Here is a 27,254-nt window from a genome sequence, read left to right as displayed (position 1 = left end):
GTATTGTTTACTTTATTTCAGGCAATAATCACATGAAAGAAGAAAATTATGATGCTGCAGTGAATTGCTATACACAGGCAATAGAATTGGATCCAAAAAATGCGGTTTATTACTGCAACAGGTACATTGGCACTATTGTGGCAGGGTCACAGTTCTTAAACATTTTGATTAATAGGTCTGAAGATCTATATAATTTATTTTTTATTTAGAAAAATTTAAACGTTCTATGAAGTATAAAGATGGAATTAAAAATAAACTCAAACTTATTCTTGAAGGCAATCACTATCAAACTTTTGGCTTTTTTCTATATAAGTATAACTAATTTTAGACTCAGTGTTGCTTTCTAGGCATATCATAAACATTTCCCTGTTTTATTTAAATCCTTCATAAAATTTTTAAATGGATACCAATTAGTCTATCATTGCCTCTTTTTCTCTTTTGTATTTCCAGCACCTTTTGTTGTGCCTGGCAAACAAGCACTCATTATGAACTGTGGTCGAGCAATTGAATAGAATAATTTACTTAACTGCTGTCCTACTGATGATGTTGAGGTTGTTTCTGTTTTTGTTTTTTTTAAATATTATGAAACTGCAGTGAACAACTTTGTTTTTAAAATTTCTTCTGGACTTCAGATATTCTAGATTTTGGACAGAGCCTTGGAAATGTACTTGGTGTAAAGATTTAAACATTTAAAATATTGTTGATGAAAATTGCAAAATTGTTGCAACTTCTTTGAAAATACCTTGAAAATTAATTCCCTCCCACAGAGTGTTCTTCCACATTCTTACCAGCACTAAGTATTCAAATTATTTGCTACTTTAAATTTAATATTATTATTATTTTAATATCAGCTGTTCAGAATTTATATTTCTTTAATTATTAGTGCAGTTGGGTAGTTTTCAAATATTGGCCATATGTGTTTTTTGTACTTCTATTATCATTTTTACCTATGCCAGGCTTTACCCTGTTTGACTTCAGACTTATTTCTATTTCTTTCCTGTTCTGCTCTTTATAACAGGGAGCTAACCGCTACAGGCTGCATTTACCAGGTCTCTTTGTTTCCTGGCTTCTATCTGGGTTCAGTCATGGGAAGTCTGGCAGGAGATTGGAGGGTGAAAGGAAGGGAAAAGCTCTGGTGTTTCTTCCCCCTCTTTTTACATCAGAGTTTGTGTCTGGTAGGGACTCTGTTTCATCCTTGTCTCTAGCCTCCACCAGGAGACCTGCTATGGTCCCAGCTATTGCCGGGTGACTTTGGGTTTTGGACTCTGGCTCTTGTCCTTCTGGCTTTGGAGTGGTAATGGCTTCCTGCTGTTTCCTAATCTCTGGATTGTAACACAAATCCCTGTTTGGCATCTCAGCTCTGTATCACCTATGTAATGTATTCCCTCCATTAAATTACTCTGTTTTCAATATTTTAACTGATACATGTCCTTTGACCATATTTTTGAGTATTCTTATGTTTTTTCAAAATAATATATGTGTATATTTTATATTGGTGTTGTCCAATAGAACTTTCTGCAATGAAGGAAATTTTCTGTATCTTTGCTCTCCAATACAGTGGCCAGTAGCTGTGGTTGCTTTTGAGCACTTGAGAAATAGCGAGTGCAATTGAGGAACTAAATTTTTAATTTTTAAATTTATTTAAAATCAATTATATCATTTAATTAGTTAATTTAAATTACAATAGCCATATATGGCTAGTGGTGACTATTGGACAGTGCAGCTCTATATTAAAGATATAAGCCCTTTGTCATAATTGCAATTTGTTTGCCTTTTTTTTTAACTTTATTTATCGAAAAATTTAAAACAAACAACAACAAAAAAACACATTTCAAACAAAACAAAGCAAAGGATTAAGAAAAACAAATAACCTAAAACAACTACTTTGTTTCCATCATGTTCCTACCATACCCCAAGAAAATGAACAAACCATAATCCAACAAAGGCATAAGAAAAACCAAATAACCTAAAATAACTACATTGAAGCTAAATTTTTTAATGCACTAGTTTTTTTTACTTTATCAAAAAATTGAAAAAATTCAAACAAAACAAAGGAATAAGAAAAACAAGTGAATAACTAAATAAGCAAAATAATTGTATTGCTTCCAGCATGTCCCTGCCATACCCCAATAAAATTAACAAACCTTAACAAAACAAAGGAATAAGAAAAGCAACCTAAATTAACTACATTGCTTCCAACATGTTCCTACCATACCCAAGAAAATTTGCAAACCATAATCATTCCTGAGCATTCCCATAGCATTGAGATTACCCTCAATATCTCATCTGTTCTTATTAAATTATCGTTCCCCCTTCACTATTTGTTATCTCTAGGTCCCCTACATTCTATAATATAAAATATTTATTTTACACTTTTCACAGAGGTCACATTAGTGGTAACATACAATATCTCTTTTTTTGTGTCTGGCTTGTTTCACTTGTTTGCCTTTTAATGTTTTTCAACATACAATGTAAAATTTACTACTTTAACCATTTTTAATTTTACAATTTAGTGTCATTGATACATTCACAATGTTCTGTGATCAATCCCGCCATTTCCAGTATATTTTCTTCATCCCAAACAGAAACTCTGTACCCATTAAGTAATATCTCTATTCCCTACTCTCTCTAGCCCCTGGTAAGTACTATTCTACTTTCTGTCTCTATGAATTTGCCTATACTCTAGATACCTCACATAACCTGAATCATACAATATTTGTCCTTTTGTATGTGAGTTATTTCACTCAACATGATGCTTTTGAGGCTGTCACATGTATCAGAATTTCATTCCTTTTTATTGCTGAATAATATTCCATTGTATATACATACCACATTTTCTTTATCCATTTGTCTGTGGGTGGACATTTGGGTTGTTTCCACCTTGTGGCTATTGTGAATATTGCTGCTTTGAACATTGGCTTACAATTGTCTGAGTCCCTGCTTTCAATTCTTTTGGGTATATACCTAGGGGTGGAATTGCCAGGTCATATGGGAATTCTGTACTTTGTGACAAACTGCCAAACTGTTTTCCACTGCAGCTATACCATTGTATATCCCCACCAGCAATATATGAGGATTCCAATTTTTCCACATCCTTGTTAACACTTATTTTCTGTTTTATTTTTATTTTATTTAATTTTTTTTTCTGTATGTATGTGTGATAGTAGCCATTGTAGTAGGTGCAAAGTCATATCTCATTATGGTTTTATTTGCATTTCCCTAGTAACTAATGATGTTGAACATCTTTTCATGTGCTTGTTGACCATTTATATATCTTCTTTGGAAAATGTTCAAGTGTTTTGTCCATTTTTTAATTGGTTTGTTTTCTTTTTGGTATTAAGCCTAGCAGTTATTTATATATTCTCAATGTTCAACCCTTATCGTGTGTATGTGTATATATATATAATTTGCAAATATTTTCTCTCATTCTGTGGGTTTTTTCACTTTCTTGATAATGTCCTTTGATGCACAAAAGTTTTTCATTTAGATGAAGTCCAATTTATCTCTTCTATCTTTTGTTGCTCATCACTTTGTTGCCTTATTTAAGAACCTATTGCCAAATTCAAGCTCATGAAGATTTACCCCTGCGTTTTCTTCTGAGAGTTTATGGTTTTAGCTCGTATCAGCATAATGTTTTTGAGATTCAACCATGTTGTTGCATATATCGGTATTTTGTTCCTTTTTATTGGCCAATAGTATTCCATTGTTTGAATATACCACAGTTTGCTTAGCCATTTTCCTGTTGATGGACACCTGGGCTCCTTCCAATTACTGACTATTATGAATAAAGTAGCTGTAAACATTCTTGTACAGATGTTTTTGTGAATATATATTTTCCCTTTTTTGGGGGGGTAAATACCTATGAATGGAATTGCAGGGTTCATGGGGTAGGTTTAAGTTTCATTTTTATAACAAACAAAACATTTTCCAAAGTGGTTGTACCATTTTAGATTTCCAACAATGTAGGAGAGTTCCACTTGCTCCACATTCTTGCCACCATATGATGCTGTCCATAATTTCAATTTTAGCAACACTGGTGGTTGTGTAATAGTATCTTCATGTGATTTTACACAGCTTTGATGACTAATGATGCTGAGAACTTTTTCATGTTTCTGTTGGCCATTCTTTTGTCTTCTATTATGAAGTTTCTGTTCAAATTTTTCAGCCTTTTAAAAATTGGATTGTTTATCTTTTTCATTACTGATTTGTAGGAATTTGTTATATATCCTGGATACCAGTCTTTTGTCAGATGTATGTTTTGGGAATATTTTCTCCAAGTTCATGGCTTGACCATTTCCTTAATGATGTCTTTCATGAACACATGTTTTTTAAATTTGACGAAGTCTAATATAACAGTTTTTTCTTGTATGGTTAATGCTTTCTGGGACCTTTCTAATACACCATTGCCTACCCTTAAATAATAAAGTTATCATTCTTTTGTTTTCCTCTAAAACCTACATTGTTTTAGGTTTTACATTTTAGGTCTGTGATCCATCACCAGTCAATTCTTTGTATACGGTGAGAGGTAGGTGTTAGATTCCTTTTTTTTTTTTTTAATCTTCATTTTATTGAGATATATTCACATACGATGCAGTCATACAAAACAAATCGTACTTTCGATTGTTTACAGTACCATTACATAGTGGTACATTCATCACCCAAATCAATCCCTGACACCTTCATTAGCACACACACAAAAATAACAAAAATAATAATTAGAGTGAAAAAGAGCAATTGATGTAAAAAAGAACACTGGGTACCTTTGTTTGTTTCCTTCCCCTATTTTTCTACTCATCCATCCATAAACTAGACAAAGTGGAGTGTGGTCATTATGGCTTTCCCAATCCCATTGTCACCCCTCATAAGCTACATTTTTATACAACTGTCTTCGAGATTCATGGGTTCTGGGTTGTAGTTTTTTTTTTTTTTTTTTTTTTTTCGTGATGTAATTTTTTTTTTTTTTTTTTTTAATCATTTTATTTAGATATATTCACATACCACGCAGTCATACAAAACAAATTGTACTTTCGATTGTTTACAGTACCATTACATAGTTGTACATTCATCACCTAAATCAATCCCTGACACCTTCATTAGCACACACACACAAAAATAACAAGAATAATAATTAGAGTGAAAAAGAGCAATTGAAGTAAAAAAGAACACTGGGTACTTTTGTCTGTTTGTTTCCTTCCCCTACTTTTCTACACATCCATCCATAAACTAGACAAAGTGGTGTTTGGTCCTTATGGCTTTCCCAATCCCATTGTCACCCCTCATAAGCTACATTTTTATACAACTGTCTTCGAGATTCATGGGTTCTGGGTTGTAGTTTGATAGTTTCAGGTATCCACCACCAGCTACCCCAATTCTTTAGAACCTAAAAAAGGTTGTCTAAAGTGTGCGTAAGAGTGCCCACCAGAGTGATCTCTCGGCTCGTTTTGGAATCTCTCTGCCACTGAAGCTTATTTCATTTCCTTTCACATCCCCCTTTTGGTCAAGAAGATGTTCTCCATCCCACGATGCCGGGTCTACATTCCTCCCCGGGAGTCATATTCCAGGTTGCCAGGGAGATTCACTTCCCTGGGTGTCTGATCCCACGTAGGGGGGAGGGCAGTGATTTCACCTTTCAAGTTGGCTTAGCCAGAGAGAGAGGGCCACATCTGAGCAACAAAGAGGCATTCAGGAGGAGACTCTTAGGCACAAATACAGGGAGGCCTAGCCTCTCCTTTGCAGCAACCGTCTTCCCAAGGGTAAAACTTATGGTAGAGGGCTCAACCCATCAAACCACCAGTCCCCTATGTCTGTGGTCATGTTAGCAACCATGGAGGTGGGGTAGGCGAATACCCCTGCATTCTCCACAGGCTCCTCAAGGGGGCACTACATCTTTTTTTTTTTTTCCTTGTTTGACTTTTTTTCTTTTTCTTTTTTTTTTTTTTTAACTTTCCCTTCTTTTTTCAAATCAACTGTATGAAAAAAAAAGTTAAAAAGAAAACAAACATACAATAAAAGAACATTTCAAAGAGACCATAACAAGGGAGTAAGAAAAAGACAACTAACCTAAGATAACTGCTTAACTTCCAACATGTTCCTACTTTACCCCAAGAAAGTTACCTAATATAGCAACATTTCTGTGAACTTGCTCCTACTATATCCATCAGAAATTAACAGACCATAGTCATTCCTGGGCATCCCCAGAACGTTAAATAGCTTATCTGTTCTTCTTGGATTATTGTTCCCCCTTCCTTAATTGCTCTCTATTGCTAGTTCCCCTACATTCTACATTATAAACCATTTGTTTTACATTTTTCAAAGTTCACATTAGTGGTAGCATATAATATTTCTCTTTTTGTGCCTGGCTTATTTCGCTCAGCATTATGTCTTCAAGGTTCATCCATGTTGTCATATGTTTCACCAGATCGTTCCTTCTTACTGCCGCGTAGTATTCCATCGTGTGTATATACCACATTTTATTTATCCACTCATCTGTTGAAGGACATTTGGGTTGTTTCCATCTCTTGGCAATTGTGAATAATGCTGCTATGAACATTGGCATGCAGATATCTGTTCGTGTCACTGCTTTCCGATCTTCCGGGTATATACCGAGAAGTGCAATCGCTGGATCGAATGGTAACTCTATATCTAGTTTTCTAAGGAACTGCCAGACTGACATCCAGAGTGGCTGAACCATTATACAGGCCCACCAACAATGAATAAGAGTTCCAATTTCTCCACATCCCCTCCAGCATTTGTAGTTTCCTGTTTGTTTAATGGCAGCCATTCTAACCTGTGTTAGATGGTATCTCATTGTGGTCTTAATTTGCATCTCTCTAATAGCTAGTGAAGCTGAACATTTTTTCATGTGTTTCTTGGCCATTTGTATTTCCTCTTCAGAGAACTGTCTTTTCATATCTTTTGCCCATTTTATAATTGGGCCGACTGTACTATTGTCATTGAGTTATAGGATTTCTTTATATATGCAAGATATCAGTCTTTTGTCAGATACATGGTTTCCAAAAATTTTTTCCCATTGAGTTGGCTGCCTCTTTACCTTTTTGAGAAATTCCTTTGAGGTGCAGAAACTTCTAAGCTTGAGGAGTTCCCATTTATCTATTTTCTCTTTTGTTGCTTGTGCTTTGGGTGTAAAGTCTAGGAAGTGGCCGCCTAATACAAGGTCGTGAAGATGTTTTCCTACATTACCGTCTAGGAATTTTATGGTACTTTCTTTTATATTGAGATCTTTGGTCCATTTTGAGTTAATTTTTGTGTAGGGGGTGAGGTAGGGGTCCTCTTTCATTCTTTTGGATATGGATATCCAACTCTCCCAGCCCCATTTGTTGAAAAGACCTTTATGACTGAGTTCAGTGACTTTGGGGGCCTTATCAAAGATCAGTCGGCCATAGATCTGAGGGTCTATCTCCAAATTCTCAATTCGATTCCATTGATCTATATGTCTATCTTTGTGCCAGTACCATGCTGTTTTGGCAACTGTGGCTTTATAATAAGCTTCAAAGTCAGGGAGTGTAAGTCCTCCCACTTCGTTTTTCTTTTTTAGAGTGTCTTTAGCAATTCGAGGCATCTTCCCTTTCCAAATAAATTTGATAACTAGCTTTTCCAAGTCTGCAAAGTAGGTTGTTGGAATTTTGATTGGGATTGCATTGAATCTGTAGATGATTTTGGGTAGAATTGACATCTTAATGGCATTTAGCCTTCCTATCCATGAACATGGAATATTTTTCCATCTTTTAAGGTCCCCTTCTATTTCTTTTAGTAGAGTTATGTAGTTTTCTTTGTATAGGTCTTTTACATCTTTGGTTAAGTTTATTCCTAGGTACTTGATTTTTTTAGTTGCTATTGAAAATGGTATCTTTTTCTTGAGTGTCTCTTCAGTTTGTTCATTTCTAGCATATAGAAACATTACTGACTTATGTGCATTAACCTTGTATCCCGCTACTTTGCTAAATTTGTTTATTAGCTCTAGTAGCTGTATCGTCGATTTCTCAGGGTTTTCTAGATATAAGATCATATCATCTGCAAACAATGAGAGTTTTACTTCTTCTTTTCCAATTTGGATGCCTTTTATTTCTTTGTCTTGCCGGATTGCCCTGGCTAGCACTTCCAGCACAATGTTGAATAACAGTGGTGTCAGCGGGCATCCTTGTCTTGTTCCTGATCTTAGAGGGAAGGCTTTCAGTCTCTCACCATTGAGTACTATGCTGCCTGTGGGTTTTTCATATATGCTCTTTATCATATTGAGGAAGTTTCTTTCAATTCCTACCTTTTGAAGTGTTTTTATCAAAAACGGATGTTGGATTTTGTCAAATGCTTTTTCAGCATCTATTGAGATGATCAATTGATTTTTCCCTTTTGATTTGTTAATGTGTTGTAATACATTGATTGATTTTCTTATGTTGAACCATCCTTGCATGCCTGGAATAAACCCCACTTGGTCATGGTGTATGATTTTTTTAATGTGTCTTTGGATTCGATTTGCAAGTATTTTGTTGAGGATTTTTGCATCTATATTCATTAGGGAGATTGGCCGGTAGTTTTCCTTTTTTGTAGCATCTTTGCCTGGTTTTGGTATTAGATTGATGTTAGCTTCATAAAATGAGTTAGGGAGTGTTCCATTTTCTTCAATGTTTTGAAAGAGTTTGAGTAAGATTGGTGTCAGTTCTTTCCGGAAAGTTTGGTAGAATTCCCCTGTGAAGCCATCTAGCCCTGGGCATTTATTTGTGGGAAGATTTTTGATGACTGATTGGATCTCTTTGCTTGTGATGGGTTGGTTGAGGTCATCTATTTCTTCTCTGGTCAGTCTAGGTTGTTCATATGTTTCCAGGAAATTGTCCATTTCCTCTACTTTATCCAGTTTGTTGCCATACAGTTGTTCATAGTATCCTCTTATAATTTTTTTAATTTCTTCAGGATCTGCAGTTATGTCACCTTTTTCATTCATTATTTTGTTTATATGGGTCTTCTCTCTTTTTGATTTTGTCAGTCTAGCTAGGGGCTTGTCAATCTTGTTGATCTTCTCAAAGAACCAACTTTTGGTGATATTTATCCTCTCTATTGTTTTTTTGTTCTCTATGTCATTTATTTCTGCTTTAATCCTTGTTATTTCTTTTCTTCTACTTGGTTTAGGATTGGTTTGCTGTTCATTTTCTAGCTTCTTCAGTTGATCCATTAGTTCTTTGATTTTGGCTCTTTCTTCCTTTTTAATATATGCGTTTAGTGCTATAAATTTCCCCCTTAGCACTGCTTTTGCTGCATCCCATAGGTTTTGGTATGTTGTGTTCTCATTTTCATTCGTCTCTATATATTTAGCAATTTCTCTTGCTATTTCTTCTTTAACCCACTGATTGTTAGGAGTGTGTTGTTTAACCTCCAGGTATTTGTGAATTTTCTAAGTCTCTGATGGTTATTGACTTCTAATTGTATTCCATTGTGGTCAGAGAATGTGCTTTTAATAATTTCAATCTTTTTAAATTTATTGAGGCTTGTTTTATGTCCCAGCATATGATCTATTCTGGAGAAAGTTCCATGAGCACTAGAAAAGTATGTGTATCCTGGTGGTTTCGGATGTAATGTCCTGTATATGTCTGTTAAATCTAATTCATTTATCAGATTGTTTAGGTTTTCAATTTCCTTATTGGTCTTCTGTCTGATTGATCTATGTATAGGAGAGAGTGATGTGTTGAAGTCTCCCACAATTATTGTGGAAACATCAATTGCTTCCTTTAGTTTTGCCAGTGTTACTCTCATGTATTTTGTGGCACCTTGATTGGGTGCATAGACATTTACGATTGTTATTTCTTCTTGCTGAATTGCCCCTTTTATTAGTATGTAGTGGCCGTCTTTGTCTCTCAAAACATCCCTGCATTTGAAGTCTATTTTATCTGAGATTAATATTGCTACACCTGCTTTCTTTTGGCTGTAGCTTGCATGAAATATTTTTTTCCATCCTTTCACTTTCAGTTTCTTTGTGTCCCTGTGTCTAAGATGAGTCTCTTGTATGCAACATATTGATGGTTCATTTTTTTTGATCCATTCTGCGAATCTATATCTTTTAATTGGGGAGTTTAATCCATTTACATTCAACGTTATAACCGTGAAGGCATTTCTTGAATCAGCCATCTTATCCTTTGGTTTATGTTTGTCATATTTTTCCCCTCTCTCTATTAATATCTTTTATTGTACCCATACCGAATCTCTTTAGTACTGAACCTTTCTCCAAGTCTCTCTGTCCTTTCTTTGTTTCTCTGTCTGTAGGGCTCCTTTTAGTATCTCCAGTAGGGCAGGTCTCTTGTTAGCAAATTCTCTCAGCATTTGTTTGTCTGTGAAAAATTTAAGCTCTCCCTCAAATTTGAAGGAGAGCTTTGCTGGATAAAGTATTCTTGGCTGGAAATTTTTCTCACTCAGAATTTTAAATATATCGTGCCCACTGCCTTCTTGCCTCCATGGTGGCTGCTGAGTAGTCACTACTTAGTCTTATGCTGTTTCCTTTGTATGTGGTGAATTGCTTTTCTCTTGCTGCTTTCAGAACTTGCTCCTTCTCTTCTGTGTTTGACAGTGTGATGAGTGTATGTCTCGGAGTGAGTTTATTTGGATTTATTCTATTTGGGGTTCTCTGAGCATTTATGATTTGTGTATTTATGTTGTTTAGAAGATTTGGGAAGTTTTCCCCAACAATTTCTTTGAATACTCTTCCTAGACCTTTACCCTTTTCTTCCCCTTCTGGGACACCGATGAGTCTTATATTTGGACGTTTCATATTATGTATCATATCCCTGAGGTCCATTTCGATTTTTTCAATTTTTTTCCCCATTCTTTCTTTTATGCTTTCATTTTCCATTCTGTCATCTTCGAGGTCACTGATTCATTGTTCAACTTCCTCTAGTCTTGTACTATGAGTGTCCAGAATCTTTTTAATTTGGTCAACAGTTTCTTTAATTTCCATAAGATCGTCCATTTTTTTATTTAGTCTTGCAATGTCTTCTTTATGCTCTTCTAGGGTCTTGTTGATTTCCTTTGTCTCCCGTACTATGGTCTCATTGTTCATCTTTAGTTCTTTGAGTAGCTGTTGTAGGTGCTGTGTCTCTTCTGATCTTTTGATTTGGGTGCTTGGGCTTGGGTTATCCATATCGTCTGGTTTTTTCATATGCTTTATAATTTTCTGTTGTTTTTGGCCTCTTGGCATTTGCTGAACTTGATAGGGTTCTTTTAGGATTTGTAGACCAATTGAAGTTCTTATCTCTAATTTATCAGATCTACAGCTTCGTGGAGTACACTTTCTCTAACTAACCAGCAGGTAGCGTCCACGAGCCACCTGTTCTCCACAAGCCAGTTCTCCCCTGCTTAGCCTTTTTGGTGAGTGGGGGAGTGAGTCTTGTGGGGTCCAATTGGTGTACCAAGCTTGCGTGTGTAGTTGGTGTTTCCTGCCCTGTATATGGGGCGTGTTTCTGGGCAGTCGGGGGGGGGGGCGTGGCTCTAACAATCAAATCTCCCTGGTGATCCTAGAGTTTTAAAGCTGCTGCAATAGTCTAATCCTTCAGTTCAGTCCTGCCACAGTTTGTCTCTGCCACTGACCCACAAGTCCTTGGTATTGGCGTATGGCTCCTGAGACTTGCAAGTGGGCCCCTCTTCCAGGCCGTGCACCCCGGGTCCTCTGTTGAGGGATGACTGTGCTATGTCCCAGGTGAGTGCCATCCCCCCAGGGCGTTTCTGGGCTGCTGGGCTGTGTAGGGAGGCTCCCAGTCTGCTGAAATGATGGCTGAATGGGGCTTTGTTAATTCACACTGCTCCACCTTCCCAACTCTGGGACAATCAGCTGAGGTTGCAGGGAAGGCTAATGTCCACGCCCAGTTTTGTGGTGTGTGCCTGTTACTTGAAGCACTTCCGTCACACTGGGTTGTCTGGGGCAGTTCTGGGCTATGGGGCTGGCGATGGGTAGGAGTGTTTCCTGTCTACCAGGATGATGGCTGTGAGCGGACACCCCCCTTTTCTTGGGAAGTTGTGGTGTTTAGTGAATTTTCTCAGCCACTGGATTATTGCGTTTAGTCTCAGAGCTCTCCTAGTTCTACTCTTGACTTGACCTGCCCAAATTGCAAGTCTTTGAAGCTTTGTGTATTGGGCTTCTTAGAATAATTGTTTTAGAAAAAGAAAAAAGGATTTAAAAAAAAAAAAAAAAGGGCCCTCCTCAGAAATCTAATGGGTTATTGAAATGCTAATAGACAAAGCAACCAGGGCCATTAAGGAAAGGTCCACAGGGCAGAGAGATCAGCTTTTCTTTGGGATTTGCATATGCGCCTCAGGGCCTGAGCTCAGGCCTGAGCTCTGCCCTTCCCGTTTCTATGTTCACCAGAACTCCAAAAATCCTCCGCTTTTGTTTTGGAGTTTTTCTTGTTGTTTTGTTTCTATGCCTGTCTCCTCCCTGCTGGGCTGGCTGCTCTCAGATTCTCTGGTGTCTGGTCTCCGTCTATCTATGGTTGGAGTTTGGATCAGCAGAATGAGTTTCCGATAAGGGCTGCCACTGCAGTTCTCCCTTCTCCTTCCCGGAGCTGACAGCCCCTCCTCCTACGGGACTGAGCCTGGCAGGGAGGGGCGCGGGTCCCCTGGCCGCAAAAACTTACAGATTTTGCTGATCTCAGCAGTTCCACGTTTTCATGAGTATTGTATGAAGTATGCCCAAAGTCAGATTGCTCTGTGGTGTCCAGTCCACGCAGTTCCTGGCTTTCTACCTACTTTCCTGGAGGAGTAACTAAAACATACAGCTCACCAGTCTGCCATCTTGCCCCGCCTCCTAGATTCCTTTTATTCCTGTATGGACATCCAGTTATTCCAGCAGCATTTGTTGTAAAGAGTTTTCTTTCCCCATTGGATTACTTTGCTACCTTTGTCAAAAATCAGTTGACGCTCTGTTTCTGCATAGTATAGTGCTTTAGTTTTCTAGGCTGCTGCAGCAAGTACCATGAAATGGGGCAGGTTAAACAATGAGAATTTATTCATTCACAGTTTTGAGGTCAGGAAAATATCCAGATCAAGGCATTATCATGGAAATGCTTTCTCCCCGAAGACCGTGGCATTCTGGGGCTGGCTGCTGGTGATCTTTGTTCCTCTGTCACATGGCAATTCATATGGTGGCATCTCTTGGTCTCTTCTTTCTCTTCTGGGGGCCATTTCAGCTTCTTGCTTCCTGTGACTTTCTCTCTCATGTCTGAATTTCATTCTCTTATAAAGGACTCCAGAAATAAGATTAAGATCCACCCTGATTGAGGTGGGCTATAACTTAACTGAAGTAATCTAATCAAATGGTCTTATTTACAGTGGGAAAAACCCACAGGAATGGAATAACTTTAAGAACCTGTTTTTCTGGAATACATGGTTTCAAATTACCACATAATAAATAGTATGCCAGTTTATAAATTAGCATGTTAATTTATGAAAAAAAAGCCTACTGGGATTTCAATTGGAATTACATTGAATCTATAAATCAATTTGGAGAGTATTGCTACCCAAAGAATACTGAGTCTTCTGATCCATGAATATGGTATGCCTCTCTGTTTATTTAGTCTTTATCTGAACAGTGTTTTGTCGATTTCACTGTGGATGTCTTGCATGTCATATGTTGAACTTATTACCACGCATTTTATAGTCTTAATTTTATTTTTCCAATTATTTGCTGTTATTTTTGTATAACCTTGGGTCCAGCAATCTTGCTAAGTTCACTGTTAGTTCTAGTAGTTGTTCTATAGAAACCTTTGGATTTTCTATGTAAACAATCATATCATCTATAAAGAAAAACTGTTTTATTCTTCCTTTTCAATCTTTATGCATTTTAGTCACTGGTATGCTGGAGCTGGCTTGCCCAGGCCCGTGAGAGATGATTGTGCATGTGTCCTCCCAAGTTCGCATTCAGTGACATCACACTGATAGCTTGAATCAGCCATGATAGCAGCATGTATACAATGGAAATCAGCAAATACTGCATATCAGTTCTCCTTCCCACCCCAACGTAGGAGAGCTGGTTGTTAAACATTTACCAGCATAACCCCTACTTGCTCGCTTTTTTTTCTTTTTCCTGTATTGCCATGATTAGGACTTTCAGTGCTAGGTTGAATAGAAGTGGTGAGAATGGGCATTCTTGTCTTGTTCCTGATCTTAGGAGGAAAGTTTTCAATATTTCAGTTATGTATTATGTTACTTGTAGATTTTTTTTAATATATGCCATTTATCAGAAAGCAAATGTTCCCATCTATTCCTAGTTTGCTCAGATTCTTATCACAAATGGGTGTTGAATTTTGTTAGATGCTTTCTCTCTATTGAAATGATTATGTGGTTTTTATTCCTAGTTTATTAATATGGTGAATTATATCGATACACTTTTTGAATATTATACCTATCCTTGCCTGCCTGAGATAAATTCTATTTGGTCATAATGTATTATTGTTTTTACATTTTCTGTGGTTCAATTTACAAATAAAATTTTGCAAGGCAATTTTGCATCTATGCTTATGAGGGAAGTTGATCTATAAAATTCTTTTTTTTTTGTAGTGTCCTTTTCAGGTTTTGGTATCAAGGTTATTCTTGCTTCGTTAAATGAATTGGGAGGTGTTTTATCTTTTTTCTGATAGACTTTGTCTAATGATGGTGTTGTTTCTTCCTTCAGTGATTGATAGAATTTGTCAGTGAAACCATCTGGGTTTGAAGCTTTCTCTGTGGGATTTCTTAAATAGTTTTAGACATATTTAGATTTTCCGTTTAATCTTTTATCAGTTTAGATAGGTTGTATTTTTTGAAGATTTTTTTCTATTTCATTTAGGTTGTCAAATTTATTGGCATAAAATTTTTGATGATATTCTCTTAATGGTCAGTTTAATCTCTGTTGATCTGTTGTGATAACTCCCTTTTTAATTAGTCTGGGTAAGGAATTATCAATTTTGTTGATCTTTTCAAAGAAGCAACTTTATGTTCTGTCAGTTTTCTCTATTGTTTGCTTTCTTTTTTATTGATTTTGCCTCTTATTATTTCTGTTCTACTTACTTTAGATTTACTTTTCTATTCTTTTTCTAATTTTCAAGGGTGGAAACTTGGTATTTAAAAATATATATATTGCAGAACACAGTAATTTAATTTTTGTTGCATTTCAGTTCTATTTGGTTGAAAATATAGCATTAGTCAGTACCACAAGGTCCTTGGTCTTACTGAGTTTTAACTCCTCATGTCTTCAATTTTTTTTAAAGCAGTTTTATTAAGATATATTCACATACCATACAATCCATCCGATGTATACAATCAATGGCTTTTAGTATAATCACAGTTGTGCATTCATCACCACAGTCAATTTTAGAACATTTTCATTACTCCAAAAAGAAAAACCCAGTACCTCTCTATCCTTCCATAGCCCTTCAGAACATCTAATCTAATTTTGTCTCTTTGGATTTACTTATATTACATATTACATAAATGGAATCATGTGATATGTAGTGCTCAGTGTCTGGTTTCTTTCACTTGGCATAATGTTTTTAAAATTATTATTATTTTTTAATTAGAGAAGCTATAATTTTATATAAAAGTCATATAAAAATAGAACATTACCATATACTGCCTTTTTGTTGACACTTTGCATTGGTGTGGTAACTGTTAAAATTGATGAAAGAATATTAAAATATTGCCGTTAGCTATAGTCCATAGTTTACATTAGGATTATTTTCCCCCATATATCAACCTATTATTAGCACCTTGTAATAGTGACATACATTTGTTCTAATTCATAAAAGAACATTCTTACATTCGTACTGTTCACTACAATCCATTGTAGAGGGAAAACTTTCAGTCTCTCACTATTGAGTACAATGTTAACTGTAGGTGTTTCATATATGCCCTTTATCATGTTGAGAAAGTTTCCTTTTATTCTTATCTTTCAAAGTGTTTTTATCAAGAAAGGATGCTGGATTTTGTCAAATGCCTTTTCTGCATTTGATCATATATTTTTTTTCCCTTTCAATTTTTTTAAATTCAATTTTATTGAGCTATATTCAACTTGAACACATTTTAAAAAATCTTTGAACATTTTCATTACTCCAAAAAATAAAATAAAAATTAGAATAAAAAGGAACATCCAAAACATTCCATTTCCCTCTTCCCCCCATTGTTCATTTACTTTTTTCCACACTCAGTCATTGTTTTTTTAAGCTTTATCAAAAAATTAAAAAAACGAACAATAAAAAAATTTCAAACAAAGCAAGGTAATAAGAAATAACCTAAAATAACTACATTGCTTCCAACATGTTCCTACCCTACCCCAAGAAAATAGACTATAACCCAACAGGAATAAGAAAAACAAATAACCTAAAGTAACTACATTTCTGCGAACTTGTTCCTATCATACCCCTCAGAAATTAGCAAACCATAGTCATTCCTGAGCATTTCCAGAACATTAAGTTTACCCTCCATAACTTATCTGTTCTTATTAGATTATTGTTACCCCTTTACCATTTGCTGTCTATTGCTAGGTCCCCTATATTCTACAATATAAACTATTTATTTTACATTTTTCACAGTGTTCACATTAGTGGTAACAAACAATATTTCTCTTTTTGTACCTGGCCATATAGTTCTGTTTCTTAGTATGGCTTGTCATATTTTGGTGACATCTAAGCATCTGATTATCTTGATGAGAATACTGTGAAGGTCAGCTTCTCTTTCTTGCCTAGGATTTTATTGTTGATTGCCTCTGTATTAAGGCTCCCCCTTTGGCACTTGTTTCCACTTCTTCTACTTGTTTAGAATTGCCTGTTGTTAACTGATCAGATTTTTTTCAGCTCTTCTCATCTGATTCTTGCCTGAGGTATGCAATACAGTTTTTAAGATTGTACTATTTGTGCAATTGTTTCATTCCCAGGAGAAGGTTTGCTTTCCTCTCTTCCTTCTCTGGGAGTGCTGATATGTTCTCTTTGTTTTTGTTTTGCCTCTATAATTTTTTTTTTTTTTTTACTATTCCTTTCCTTGCCTGTAACTGCTTTTGCCTGGAGGGAAAATTCTGGGGAGTGTCACCCTGAAAAGGACTTTCCTAAGTCAGTATTTCCCAGTCAAAACAGGCCCAGGGACCCAATAAGGGGATGCAGACCAGCTCCAAAGGGCCCTTGGGAGAGGGTCAGGAAAGATGCTAAAAAGCCTTTTTGATGGCTCACTGAAGTTGTGCTTTCCCTGTTACAGTGGCCTTGATTCCTCAGTTATGTATTTTTTTTTTATCATATGTTCTGCCTTATCTTATAGTTGTCTGCATATTTATTTCTTCAGGTGAAGGACAGAGCTGGGTTTTGTATCTATTTGTATCACCCATAGCATCTAACACTGTACCTCATAGGAGTTCAGCACTTTTTTGTTGGATGAATGGAGGACTATAGAAGAAATGTAACAATTTTCCAGTGATGTTGAAGCAAGTAGACATTCACAATAACATTGTAAACATAAAACAATAAACATTGAGTACAGATCTTAAACACTTCTGAGTACTTTATGATATGAAACAAATAGCATTTTCTATATCTTTTGTTCCTAAGCAAGAACAATATTCTTACTTATTTTGTAAAACATCAGTACTGAGTACATTACTTTACCCATAGTACGGTAATGTTTCTAGGATGGAGAGTGGTTGAATGACTGAGGCAATAAATGGAAAAAAAGATACCTAGGAAAGAGAAACCGTGGTGGAGGGAAGTTGTCAGGGACAGCCTTTCAGGTGATGAGGAACTTGAGTTGGGACTAGATTTGAGGGTAAGTAGAACTTGGATAGACAGAGAAGAGGGAAAGGCATTTTAGGATGGGGAGTGTTTTAGTTTCCTTGACTGTTTAAGCAAATGCCATGCAATGGGTTGACTTAAATGGGAATTTATTAGCTCATGGTTTTGAGGCCAAGAGAAAGTCCAAAATGTCATCAAGGTGATGCTCTGTTCCTGAAGACTGGCATTTTGGGGCTGACTGCCAGCAATCCTTGGTCCTTGGCTTCTCTGTCACATGACAATGCACATGGTGTCCTCTCCTGGCCTCTCACTTCTTTTCTGGGTTCCATTGAATTTCAGCTTCTTGCTTCCTGTGGCTTTCTCTCTCTGCCTGAATTTCATCCTGCTTATAAAAGATTCTGGTAATAGGATTAAGACCAATACTGATTGAGGTGGGTCACAACTTAACTGAAGTAACCTCATCAAAAAGTCATACCTAAAATGGGTTCACACCCACAGGAATAGACAAAGTTTATGAACATGCTTTTGTGGATTACATACAGCTTCAAACCACTAGAGAGATTAGTTTAAAAAGCAGAATCAGAAAGTCAGACCATTGTAACAGGGAATGCTGATGACGACTAGCCTTCTAAGTGCTGAGAAAGATGGGCACAGAGACTTCATTAGTTTTCCCTTTGTTTTTCTCCACCTCTATGGGCAGTTTACTGGGATTTGAATTTGGTTTGTTGAACTTGAAGTTGAATTTTGGTTCTGCCACTTACTAGCTATGATCTTGGGCTGGTACTTAATCTTTCTGAGCCTCAGTTTCCTTGCTTAAAATGTAGAGATAGTCCTAAGCACTTACCAGAGTAGTTGTAAGGAGTTAATATATACAAATTCCCTGACATAGTACTAGGCTTTCAATATTTGTTTCTTTTCAAAAAGCAATGCAAGAGTTTTTTAGTTGTGAGAATAGGTTTTGACTATTTTATTTATGTTTGATATACAATATAGAAAGTGTGACATACCTATGGTTTTTCTTTACTGCCTTATTTTCTACAAAAATAGGAACACAAATGATTTTCATGCCCTTTCTCTAATAAGATGAAAAAAAGGGGGGGAGGTGTCTTAAAACATGGTGCTGTGTCTGAATTGTTCTACAGAAATTTCATTAGATATGCACTGACAGCCAGACATCAGAGGCATGCAGAGCAGAGCACTTTGTTATTCGGTTCAGACATCGACATTTTTGGCTTCATCTCACAGGGGATTTGATCACTGCCTGACTTCTCTTTCCTTTCCTCGTCTTAGAGGCTCATGTGCCTCCCCACCTTCTTTTCTGAGCTGTGCAAATCTGCTTTCACTCTAGCATGTAGCTTGTGATTAAAGCTATCAAGATTGAAACAGGCCATCGGTTGCAGTGCGGCCGGGTGCGCAGCATGCGGCGGGGAGCATGAGGGGCGGGCCCTCACGCCGCAGCCCTGGACCCAGCGAGCACGCTGACGCCTGACACCAGCGTCCTGCTGGACCAGATTGTAAGTGCCTGGAGACCAGGAACCTGAGCTTCTGTAGTCTCCAGCCTGCGACCTCCAGGCAGCTTATTGATGTTCTTGAGGACCCTGCCATCAGGAATGTAATTGTGCTACAAACAGTTCTCCAAGAAGTGAGAAATAGGAGTGCCCCAGTATATAAACGAATCCGAGATGTGACTAATAACCAGAAGCATTTTTATACGTTCACTAATGAGCAACATGGAGAAACATGTAGAACAAGAACAGGGAGAAAATTCTAATGACAGGAATGATAGAGCCGTCCAAGTAGCAGCAAAATGGTATAATGAACATTTGAATAAAATGTCAGCAGAGAACCAGCTGCAAGTTATTTTCATAACAAATGACAGGAAAAACAAAGAGAAAGCCATAGAAGAAGGGATACCAGCTTTCACTTGTGAAGAGTATGTAAAGAGCCTAACTGCTAATCCTGAACTTGTAGGTGGTCTTGCTTGTTTGTCTGCAGAAGGGAATGAAATAAAAAGTGGAAAAATAATATTTTCAGAGCATCTTCCTTTAAGTAAGCTACAAGAAGGCAAAAAATCTGGTACATATCTTCAAGGAACATTTAGAGTCAGTAGGGAAAATTAGTTAGAAGCTACACAGTATGGATTCACTGAGACAATGAAGAAAATAAAGAGATAATCATACAAGGACTTCAAATTTAAACTGAGCTATCCATGAAGATATTGTGGCTGTGGAGCTTTTCCTCAAGAGTCAGTGGGTAGCACCATCTTCTGTGGTTTTACATGATGAAGGTCAAAATGAAGACGATGTGGAGAAGGACGAACAGAAAGAATGCATTGTATGAAACCAAGAAGCTCAAGACTGTTGTAAATGAAAACATGTTAAAGCCTACTGGTAGAGTTCTAGGAATAATAAAATGGAATTGGTGACCATATTGTGGCATGCTTTCTAAATCTGGTGTTAAGGAGTCAAGAAGACATCTCTTTACACCTGCTGATAAGAGAATACCTCGAATTCGGATAGAAACCAGGCAGGCTTCCACAATAGAAGGACAAAGAATTATTGTTGCTATTGATGGTTGGCCCAGAAATTCCAGATACCCAAATGGACACTTTGTAAAAAATTTAGGTGATGCTGGAGATAAAGAGACTGAAATAGAAGTTTTGCTACTTGAGCACGATGTTCCCCATCAGCCTTTTTTACAAGTTGTTCTTAGTTTTCTGCCTAAAATGCTCTGGAGCATTACTGAACAGGACATGAAAAATTGAGAAGACCTGAAGCATCTGTATATTTGTAGTGTTGACCCAGCAGGATGTGCTGATATAGATGATGCTCTACATTGTAGAGAACAAGGAAATGGAAAATTGGAGGTTGGTGTTCATGTTGCTGATGCTTAGCCATTTCATTGGGCCAGGAAATGCTTTAGATCAAGAATCAGTCAGAAGAGGAACAACTGTGTATCTTTGTGAAAAGAGGATTGACGTGGTTCCAGAGTTGCTTAGCTCTAACTTGTGTTCCTTAAGATGTGATGTGAACAGGCTGGCATTTTCATGTATTTGGGAAATGAATCACAATGCTGAAATCTTAAAAACAAGGTTTACAAAAAGTGCCATTAATTCAAAGGCTTCTCTTACATATGCTGAAGCTCAGATGAGAATTGATTCAGCAACCATGAATGATGGATGATATTACTACTAGTCTCCGTGGACTAAATAAACTAGCTAAAATTTTGAAAAAACTAAGAATTGAAAAAGGGGCCTTGACTCTTTCTTCCCCAGAAGTTCGATTTCACATGGACAGTGAAACTCATGATCCCATAGATCTGCAAACCAAGGAACTTAGAGAAACAGATTCCATGGTGGAAGAATTTACGTTACTTGCTAATATCTCTGGTGCAAAAAAAATTCATGAAGAATTTTCGGAATATGCCCTGCTTCGGAAACATCCTGCTCCTCCCCCATCAAATTATGAAATTCTTGTTAAGGCAGCCAAGTCCAACAATTTGGAAATTAATACTGATACAGCAAAGTCTCTGGCTGACTCTTTGGACCAGGCTGAATCTCCTGCTTTCCCATCTCTAAATACTCTGTTAAGAATATTAAACATTCGCTGTATGATGCAAGCTGTTTACTTCTGCTCTGGAATGGATAATGATTTTCATCACTATGGTTTAGCATCACCAATATATGCACATTTTACTTCACCCATCAGAAGATATGCAGACATCATTGTTCATAGGTTGTTGGCAGTGGCTGTTGGAGCACATTGTACTTATCCAGAGTTGACAGACAAACACAAGCTTGCAGATTTATGTAAAAATCTCAATTTCCAGCACAAAATGGCTCAATATGCCCAACGCGCATCAGTGGCATTTCATACCCAGTTATTTCTCAAAAGCAAAGGAATAATAAGTGAAGAAGCCTATATTCTTTTTGTAAGAAAGAATGCTACTGTGGTATTAATCCCAAAGTATTGTTTAGAAGGTACAGCCTTTTTTGAAGAAAAGGACAAACCAAGGCCACGGCTTACTTATGATGATGAGATACCTTCACTTAAAATAGAAGATACAATCTTTCACATATTTGATAAAATTAAAGTGAAAATCATGTTAGACTCATCTAATCTTTAGCATCAGAAAATCCGAATGTCCCTGGTAGAACCACAGATACCAGGAATAAACATTCCTGCTGATATTTCAAACATGGATATTAACAAGCCACAGAAAAAGAAGCAGCTTGGAAAATAGCAGTGTACAGCAAGAAAACTTAAAAGATTGGTTTCCCTAAAGGACAAACGGGGTGGGATGGGGGGGATGGTTTGGGTGTTCTTTTTTCACTTTTATTTTTTATTCTTGTTCTGATTCTTTCTGATGTAAGGAAAATGTTCGGAGATAGATTGTGGTGATGAACGCATAACTATGTGATCATACTGTGGACGGTTGATTGTATACAATGGATGATTGTATGGTGTGTGAATGTATTTCAATAAAACTGAATGAAAAAAAAAAAAAGATTGGTTTCCATTTTTTAAAAACACTTGAGAACACTTCTAAGCCTAAGAAGTGTGTGATACAATTTGTTACTTTCAAATACATTTTAATAATTTTTAAAATTTGCATTTTGATTGAAAAAAAAAGATTGAAACATAGTGAGTCTCTTTCTTCCGTGTTCTTCTCCCACATTTGGATTTGGTTTTCCCTGTGTCATTCATTCCCTATCTTATATCGGATCTGAAGCCACAGATTAGGAAGTCTTCCTCCTTGTCTCCCTTGTTCATGTTCCTCCCAAATAGCCAATTTATTCCTTCCTCCATTTTCGTCACTTCTCCCTTTGTTCAAGTTCCTAACTTTTGCTAAACTAGTGTTGTAGTAACTTAAATTGGCCTTCCATTTCTACTTGCTCTCCCCACTTGCCTTCTGCCAAAAAGGATCTTCCTAAAATGTGAAATTGATCATCTAACTCTTGCTTTCCATACCCTAGTTCTAAGTGTCCACACGATAAAATTTAAGCTCCTTAACATGCTATATAAGATTTTTTATAATCCAGGCTCTTTCTTTTACCTATTTTTAAATTTAAATTTTATTTTAGTAACATATATAGAACCTAAAATTTCCCCCTTTTAACAACATTCTTTTCTCTTTATTTTCTACACTTCCTACCACCATTCTCTCTTTACCCTCCATACACATGTAATGTAAAACTTAAAGATTTCTTAGAAATACAGTTTTGAGCCATCTCTCCATGCTTTTTTCTGCTGCCTTGTTTGCCTAGAATATTTCCCACCTCATCTAATTGATGACTGCTAGTCATCCTTCAAGATCCTGGTTAGATGTCAGCTCTTCTGGGAAGAGAAAAATTTCTTTATTTCTTTTCTCCCCAATCTCCCTGACCATTTCCTTTTGTTTCCCTCACTGTCCTATGCAGTGGTGCTGTCCAGTATGGTAGCCCCTAGCCACATGTGGCTATTTAAATTTAAATCAATTAAAATGTAATAAAATTAAATATTGAGTTCCTTGGTCACACTAGCTACATTTCAAGTGCTCAGTAGTCACATGTAGCTACTGGCTATCTTATTGGCCAGAACATATATAGAATATTTTCTTCAGTAGAAAGTTCTTTTGGAATTCTCTATATATGGTTAACCATACTTTTCTCTGTAATACCTCATCCCTTGACACATCCATTGTTGTACTTTTCATAAGATTTTTTTTATTTTCATGTCTGTCTCCCTATGTAGACAGTGAAAGGTTGGAGGGTAGGGATATATCCTCTTTGTCTTTGTATGTTTGGTTTGATTTCAGGTCCAGCATATTAGATATGTTTAATACAAGTTCGAGTTGAATTTGATTGATTTAGTGAATTTTAGGAGAATTGCCTCTATCTGAATACTTCTAGTGTCAAAGCATTCACATGGCAGTATGTTACATTTTTTTAAAGTAGATTTTAAAAGAAACAAATTTAAATCTATTTAAACTTATTCAGACTTACTGAAAGAGGAGTGCAAAGAACATCCGTATATGTTTACCCTAGAATCACTGCCAATTGCTAATATTTTCCCACATTTGTACTCTCTCCGTCTCCCTATGGAGGGTGTTAGTGTGTGTGTACATGTATACATATTTACAAATCTTTTCTTGCTGATCCTAAATACTTCAGCTATATTTCCTAAGAATAAGGAAATAGCTATCATAACATTCATACTTAAGAAAATTAACATTAATATCAAAATTTCCTCCAGTTGTCCTTAAAATATCTTTTATATTTGTGTTTCCCTTCTCCCAGAGCTAAAAACCTTGCTTTACAGTAGCGCCAGCATTTTTACTCATTTGCCCTGTCCATCAGTGTCCTTCAGTTGGTATTATTCTACCAATAAAATCTACCAAGTAAACTTTAGATTTTCTTTACAATCTTTTTTGTCCTCAGATTACACCCTACTAAGAATACATACTCAAAATACTGTGCTCAAAAGTTACTTGAATTATTTTTCTTTTTGATGTACAGTTAGGATTGTGTTTTAGTTTTATTCTGTTTTAAGGTTTTATTCTGTTTAAAGGTTTGCCTTTTCATCCATTTTGAAGTCTTACTCCCACTTCCCAAAGCCTACCCCTTTCCATCCATCTCTTATAGGATGAGAGGGAGACTTAATATAGGTTTGGCTTCTGAGCCGTGTAAATGTTTTGTGTATCCAAAAAATGAACTTGAAAAGGATGATAAATAAATATTGACTCTATCCAGTAATGCTATTTGGCTTACGTATGATGTGAATATTTCAACACCAGCTTTATTTTGCTTGGTGTTCAGTTTGTCTGGTTGCTTTTTTTTCCCATCCCTTTGACTTTCAATCTATGTGTGATTATGTTTTAGGTGTTATCTTATGTATCCAACTTGAGAATCTCAGTTTTGTCTGGGAAACTTTGACATTTACTTTGACATTTGAATTTTCTGCCATCTTACTTTCTTTAGCATACTTTTTCTTGGCTCCTTACCCCCTCCCCCCTCCCCACTTTTTTTTTGCCTTCTGTTGGATTGATTGACTTCTCTTTACTTCATTTTTGTCATTCTAATTATTTGTCAGTTATACATTCTGTATCTATTTTAATGGTCATCTGGCCATACTGTGTTGAGTATTCTGTCCTATAAACTCCATACTTTTCCACATGAACTACTAAAACAGGTTAATTGAATCCTGCACTTTCACATTAAAATTTTTTTAACTGAAGCAAAGGACAATATGTTTATTTCAAATTTTTTAATCTTAGTTTGGTGAGGTAAGACATGCTGCATGAGGAAAAGTTGATAGAAAACTGGACTCATTATCGCCTTTTCTTTATCATCTGCCAGTCCATCCCACCTCCCTCCACTAGAATCTAAGCACTGTTGAGTTCAGGGTTATTGTTTTGTTTGCTGATTTATCCATTGTGCCTAGAAAGTGTTTATGTATTAGCTAACCCTCAATGGATATTAGTTGAATGGAAAAAGTATGAATATTTAGTTTAGAGAAGGATGGATGGAGTGGTAGGGGAATGGAGTGTAGAAGATATTATGGAACCTGTCAGTTTGAAGGACTTAAATGTTGAAAAATAATTAATTTGTTTAGTGTGGCCCTAAGTGGTAAAGTGAGAATCATTAAAGGGAAACAGAGAGCCATCAACGTCAGGATTGTCGGGAAGGGGGATAATACATGGCTTCATTATGTTGTCAGTTCCTGGTAATTTTAGGAGAGTTTTGTAACTGGGGTATTATGGAAGGGATTAACAGATCAGATAAATGGTCCTTAATGGCTCTGAGAATCTGTGCTAAGTAGATGAAATACATTGCCATCCTTAATTTACAGCTAGACTTAGGCACACAGGTAAGTTTTATTTTTCAGTTTTAGACTTGCCAGATGACCCTAATATTTGGTAAGGCCATGTATACCCATAGAATGAGAATTTTGGTGTCAGGCATACCTTGGAGTAACTGCAGGTTTGGTTCCAGACCACCGCAATAAAGTGAATAACTCAATAAAGTGAGTCACGCAAATTTTTTGGTTTCCCAGTGCAAATAAAAGTCATGTTTACACTATTCTGTAGTCTGCTAAGTGTGTAATAGCATTATGTCTAAAAAACAACATACATACCTTAATTGAAAAATACGTTATTGCTAAAAAATGCTAACCATTGTCTGAGCCTTCAGCAAGTCATAATCTTTTTGCTGGTGGAGGGTCTTGCCTTGATGTTGATGGCTGCTGACTGGTCAGGGTGGTAGTTGCTGAAGGTTGAGGTGGCTGTGGCAATTTCTTAAAATAAGACAACGGTGAAGTTTGCTGCACTGATTGACTCTTCTTTTCATGAAAGATTTATCTGTAGCATGCAGTGCTATCTGATAGCATTTTACCCACTTTAGAATTTAGAATTTCAAAATTGGGGTCAGCCCTCTCAAACCCTGTCACCACTTTATCAACTAAGTTTATGTAATATTTTAAATCCTTTGTTGTCATTTCAATGATGTTTACCACATCTTCACCAGGAGTAGATTCCTTCTCAAGAAACCATTTTCTTTGCTCATCCATAAGAAGCAACTCCTCATCTATTAAGGTTTTATCATGAGATTGCAGCAATTCTGTCACATCTTTAGGCTGCACTTTTAATTCTAGTTCTCTTGCTGTTTCCACCACATCTGCAGCTACTGAAATCTTGAACTTCTTAAGTCGTTCATGAGGGTTGAAATCAACTTCTTCCAAACTCCTGTTAATGTTGATTTCTTGATCTCCTCCCATGAATCATGAATGTTCTCAATGACATCTAAAGAGGTGAATCCTTTTCAGAAAGTTTTCACTTTACTTTGCCCAGATCCATCAGAGGAATTACTGTCTATGGCAGCTATACTCTTACGAAATGTATTCTTCAATATTAAGACTTGAAAGTCGAAATGATTCCTTGATCCATTGGCTGTAGAATGAATGTTGTGTTAGCAGGCATGAAAGCAGCATTCATCTCATTGTACATCTCTTGGGTGACCAGATGCATTGTCACTGAGCAGTTACGTTTTGAAAGGAATCTCTTTTATTGAGTAGTAGGTCTCAACAGTGGACTTAAACTGTTCAATAAGCCATGTTGTAAGCAGATATGCTGTCATCCAGTCTGTGAATATTGGCTTCAACTTAAAGCCACCAGCTACATTAGCCCCTAACAAGAATCAATCAGCCTGTCCTTTGAAGTTTTGAAACCAGGCATTGACTTCTCCTCTCTAGCTATGATAGTCCTAAATGACATTTTATTCCAATAGAAGGCTGTTTCTTCTATGTTGAAAATTTCTTGTTTAATGTCCACCTTCATCTTAGCTAGATTTTCTGGTTAACTTACTGCGGCTTCTCCATCAGTACATGCTGCTTCACCGTGTACTTTGATGTTGTGGAAATGGTTTCTTTCTTAAACTTCATGAACCATCCTCTGCTAGCTTCAAACTTTTCTTCTGCAGCTTCCTTACCTCTCTCAGCCTTCATAGAATTGAAGAGAGTTGTTAGGGCCTTCCTCCAG

General features: G+C 36.6%; 1 protein-coding gene and 1 pseudogene across 2 annotated transcripts in view; both read left to right on the top strand.

Annotated features, from left to right (window-relative positions):
• The window catches only part of SGTB (small glutamine rich tetratricopeptide repeat containing beta), a 65,427-nt gene that overhangs the window by 22,681 nt on the left and 15,492 nt on the right, over positions 1 to 27,254 (top strand). For both annotated transcript variants that reach the window (XM_037801939.1, XM_037801940.1), the window contains exon 5: positions 22 to 121. In XM_037801939.1, coding sequence (XP_037657867.1) covers positions 22 to 121 — 100 coding nt within the window. The remainder of the gene's footprint in view (positions 1 to 21; positions 122 to 27,254) is intronic.
• Positions 19,468 to 21,983, top strand: LOC119508306 (annotated as a pseudogene).

This window comes from Choloepus didactylus, chromosome 13 (assembly GCF_015220235.1).
Source record: "Choloepus didactylus isolate mChoDid1 chromosome 13, mChoDid1.pri, whole genome shotgun sequence".
In the NCBI taxonomy this organism is placed as follows: Eukaryota; Metazoa; Chordata; class Mammalia; order Pilosa; family Megalonychidae; genus Choloepus; species Choloepus didactylus.
This window is presented reverse-complemented; position numbering and strand designations above follow the sequence as displayed.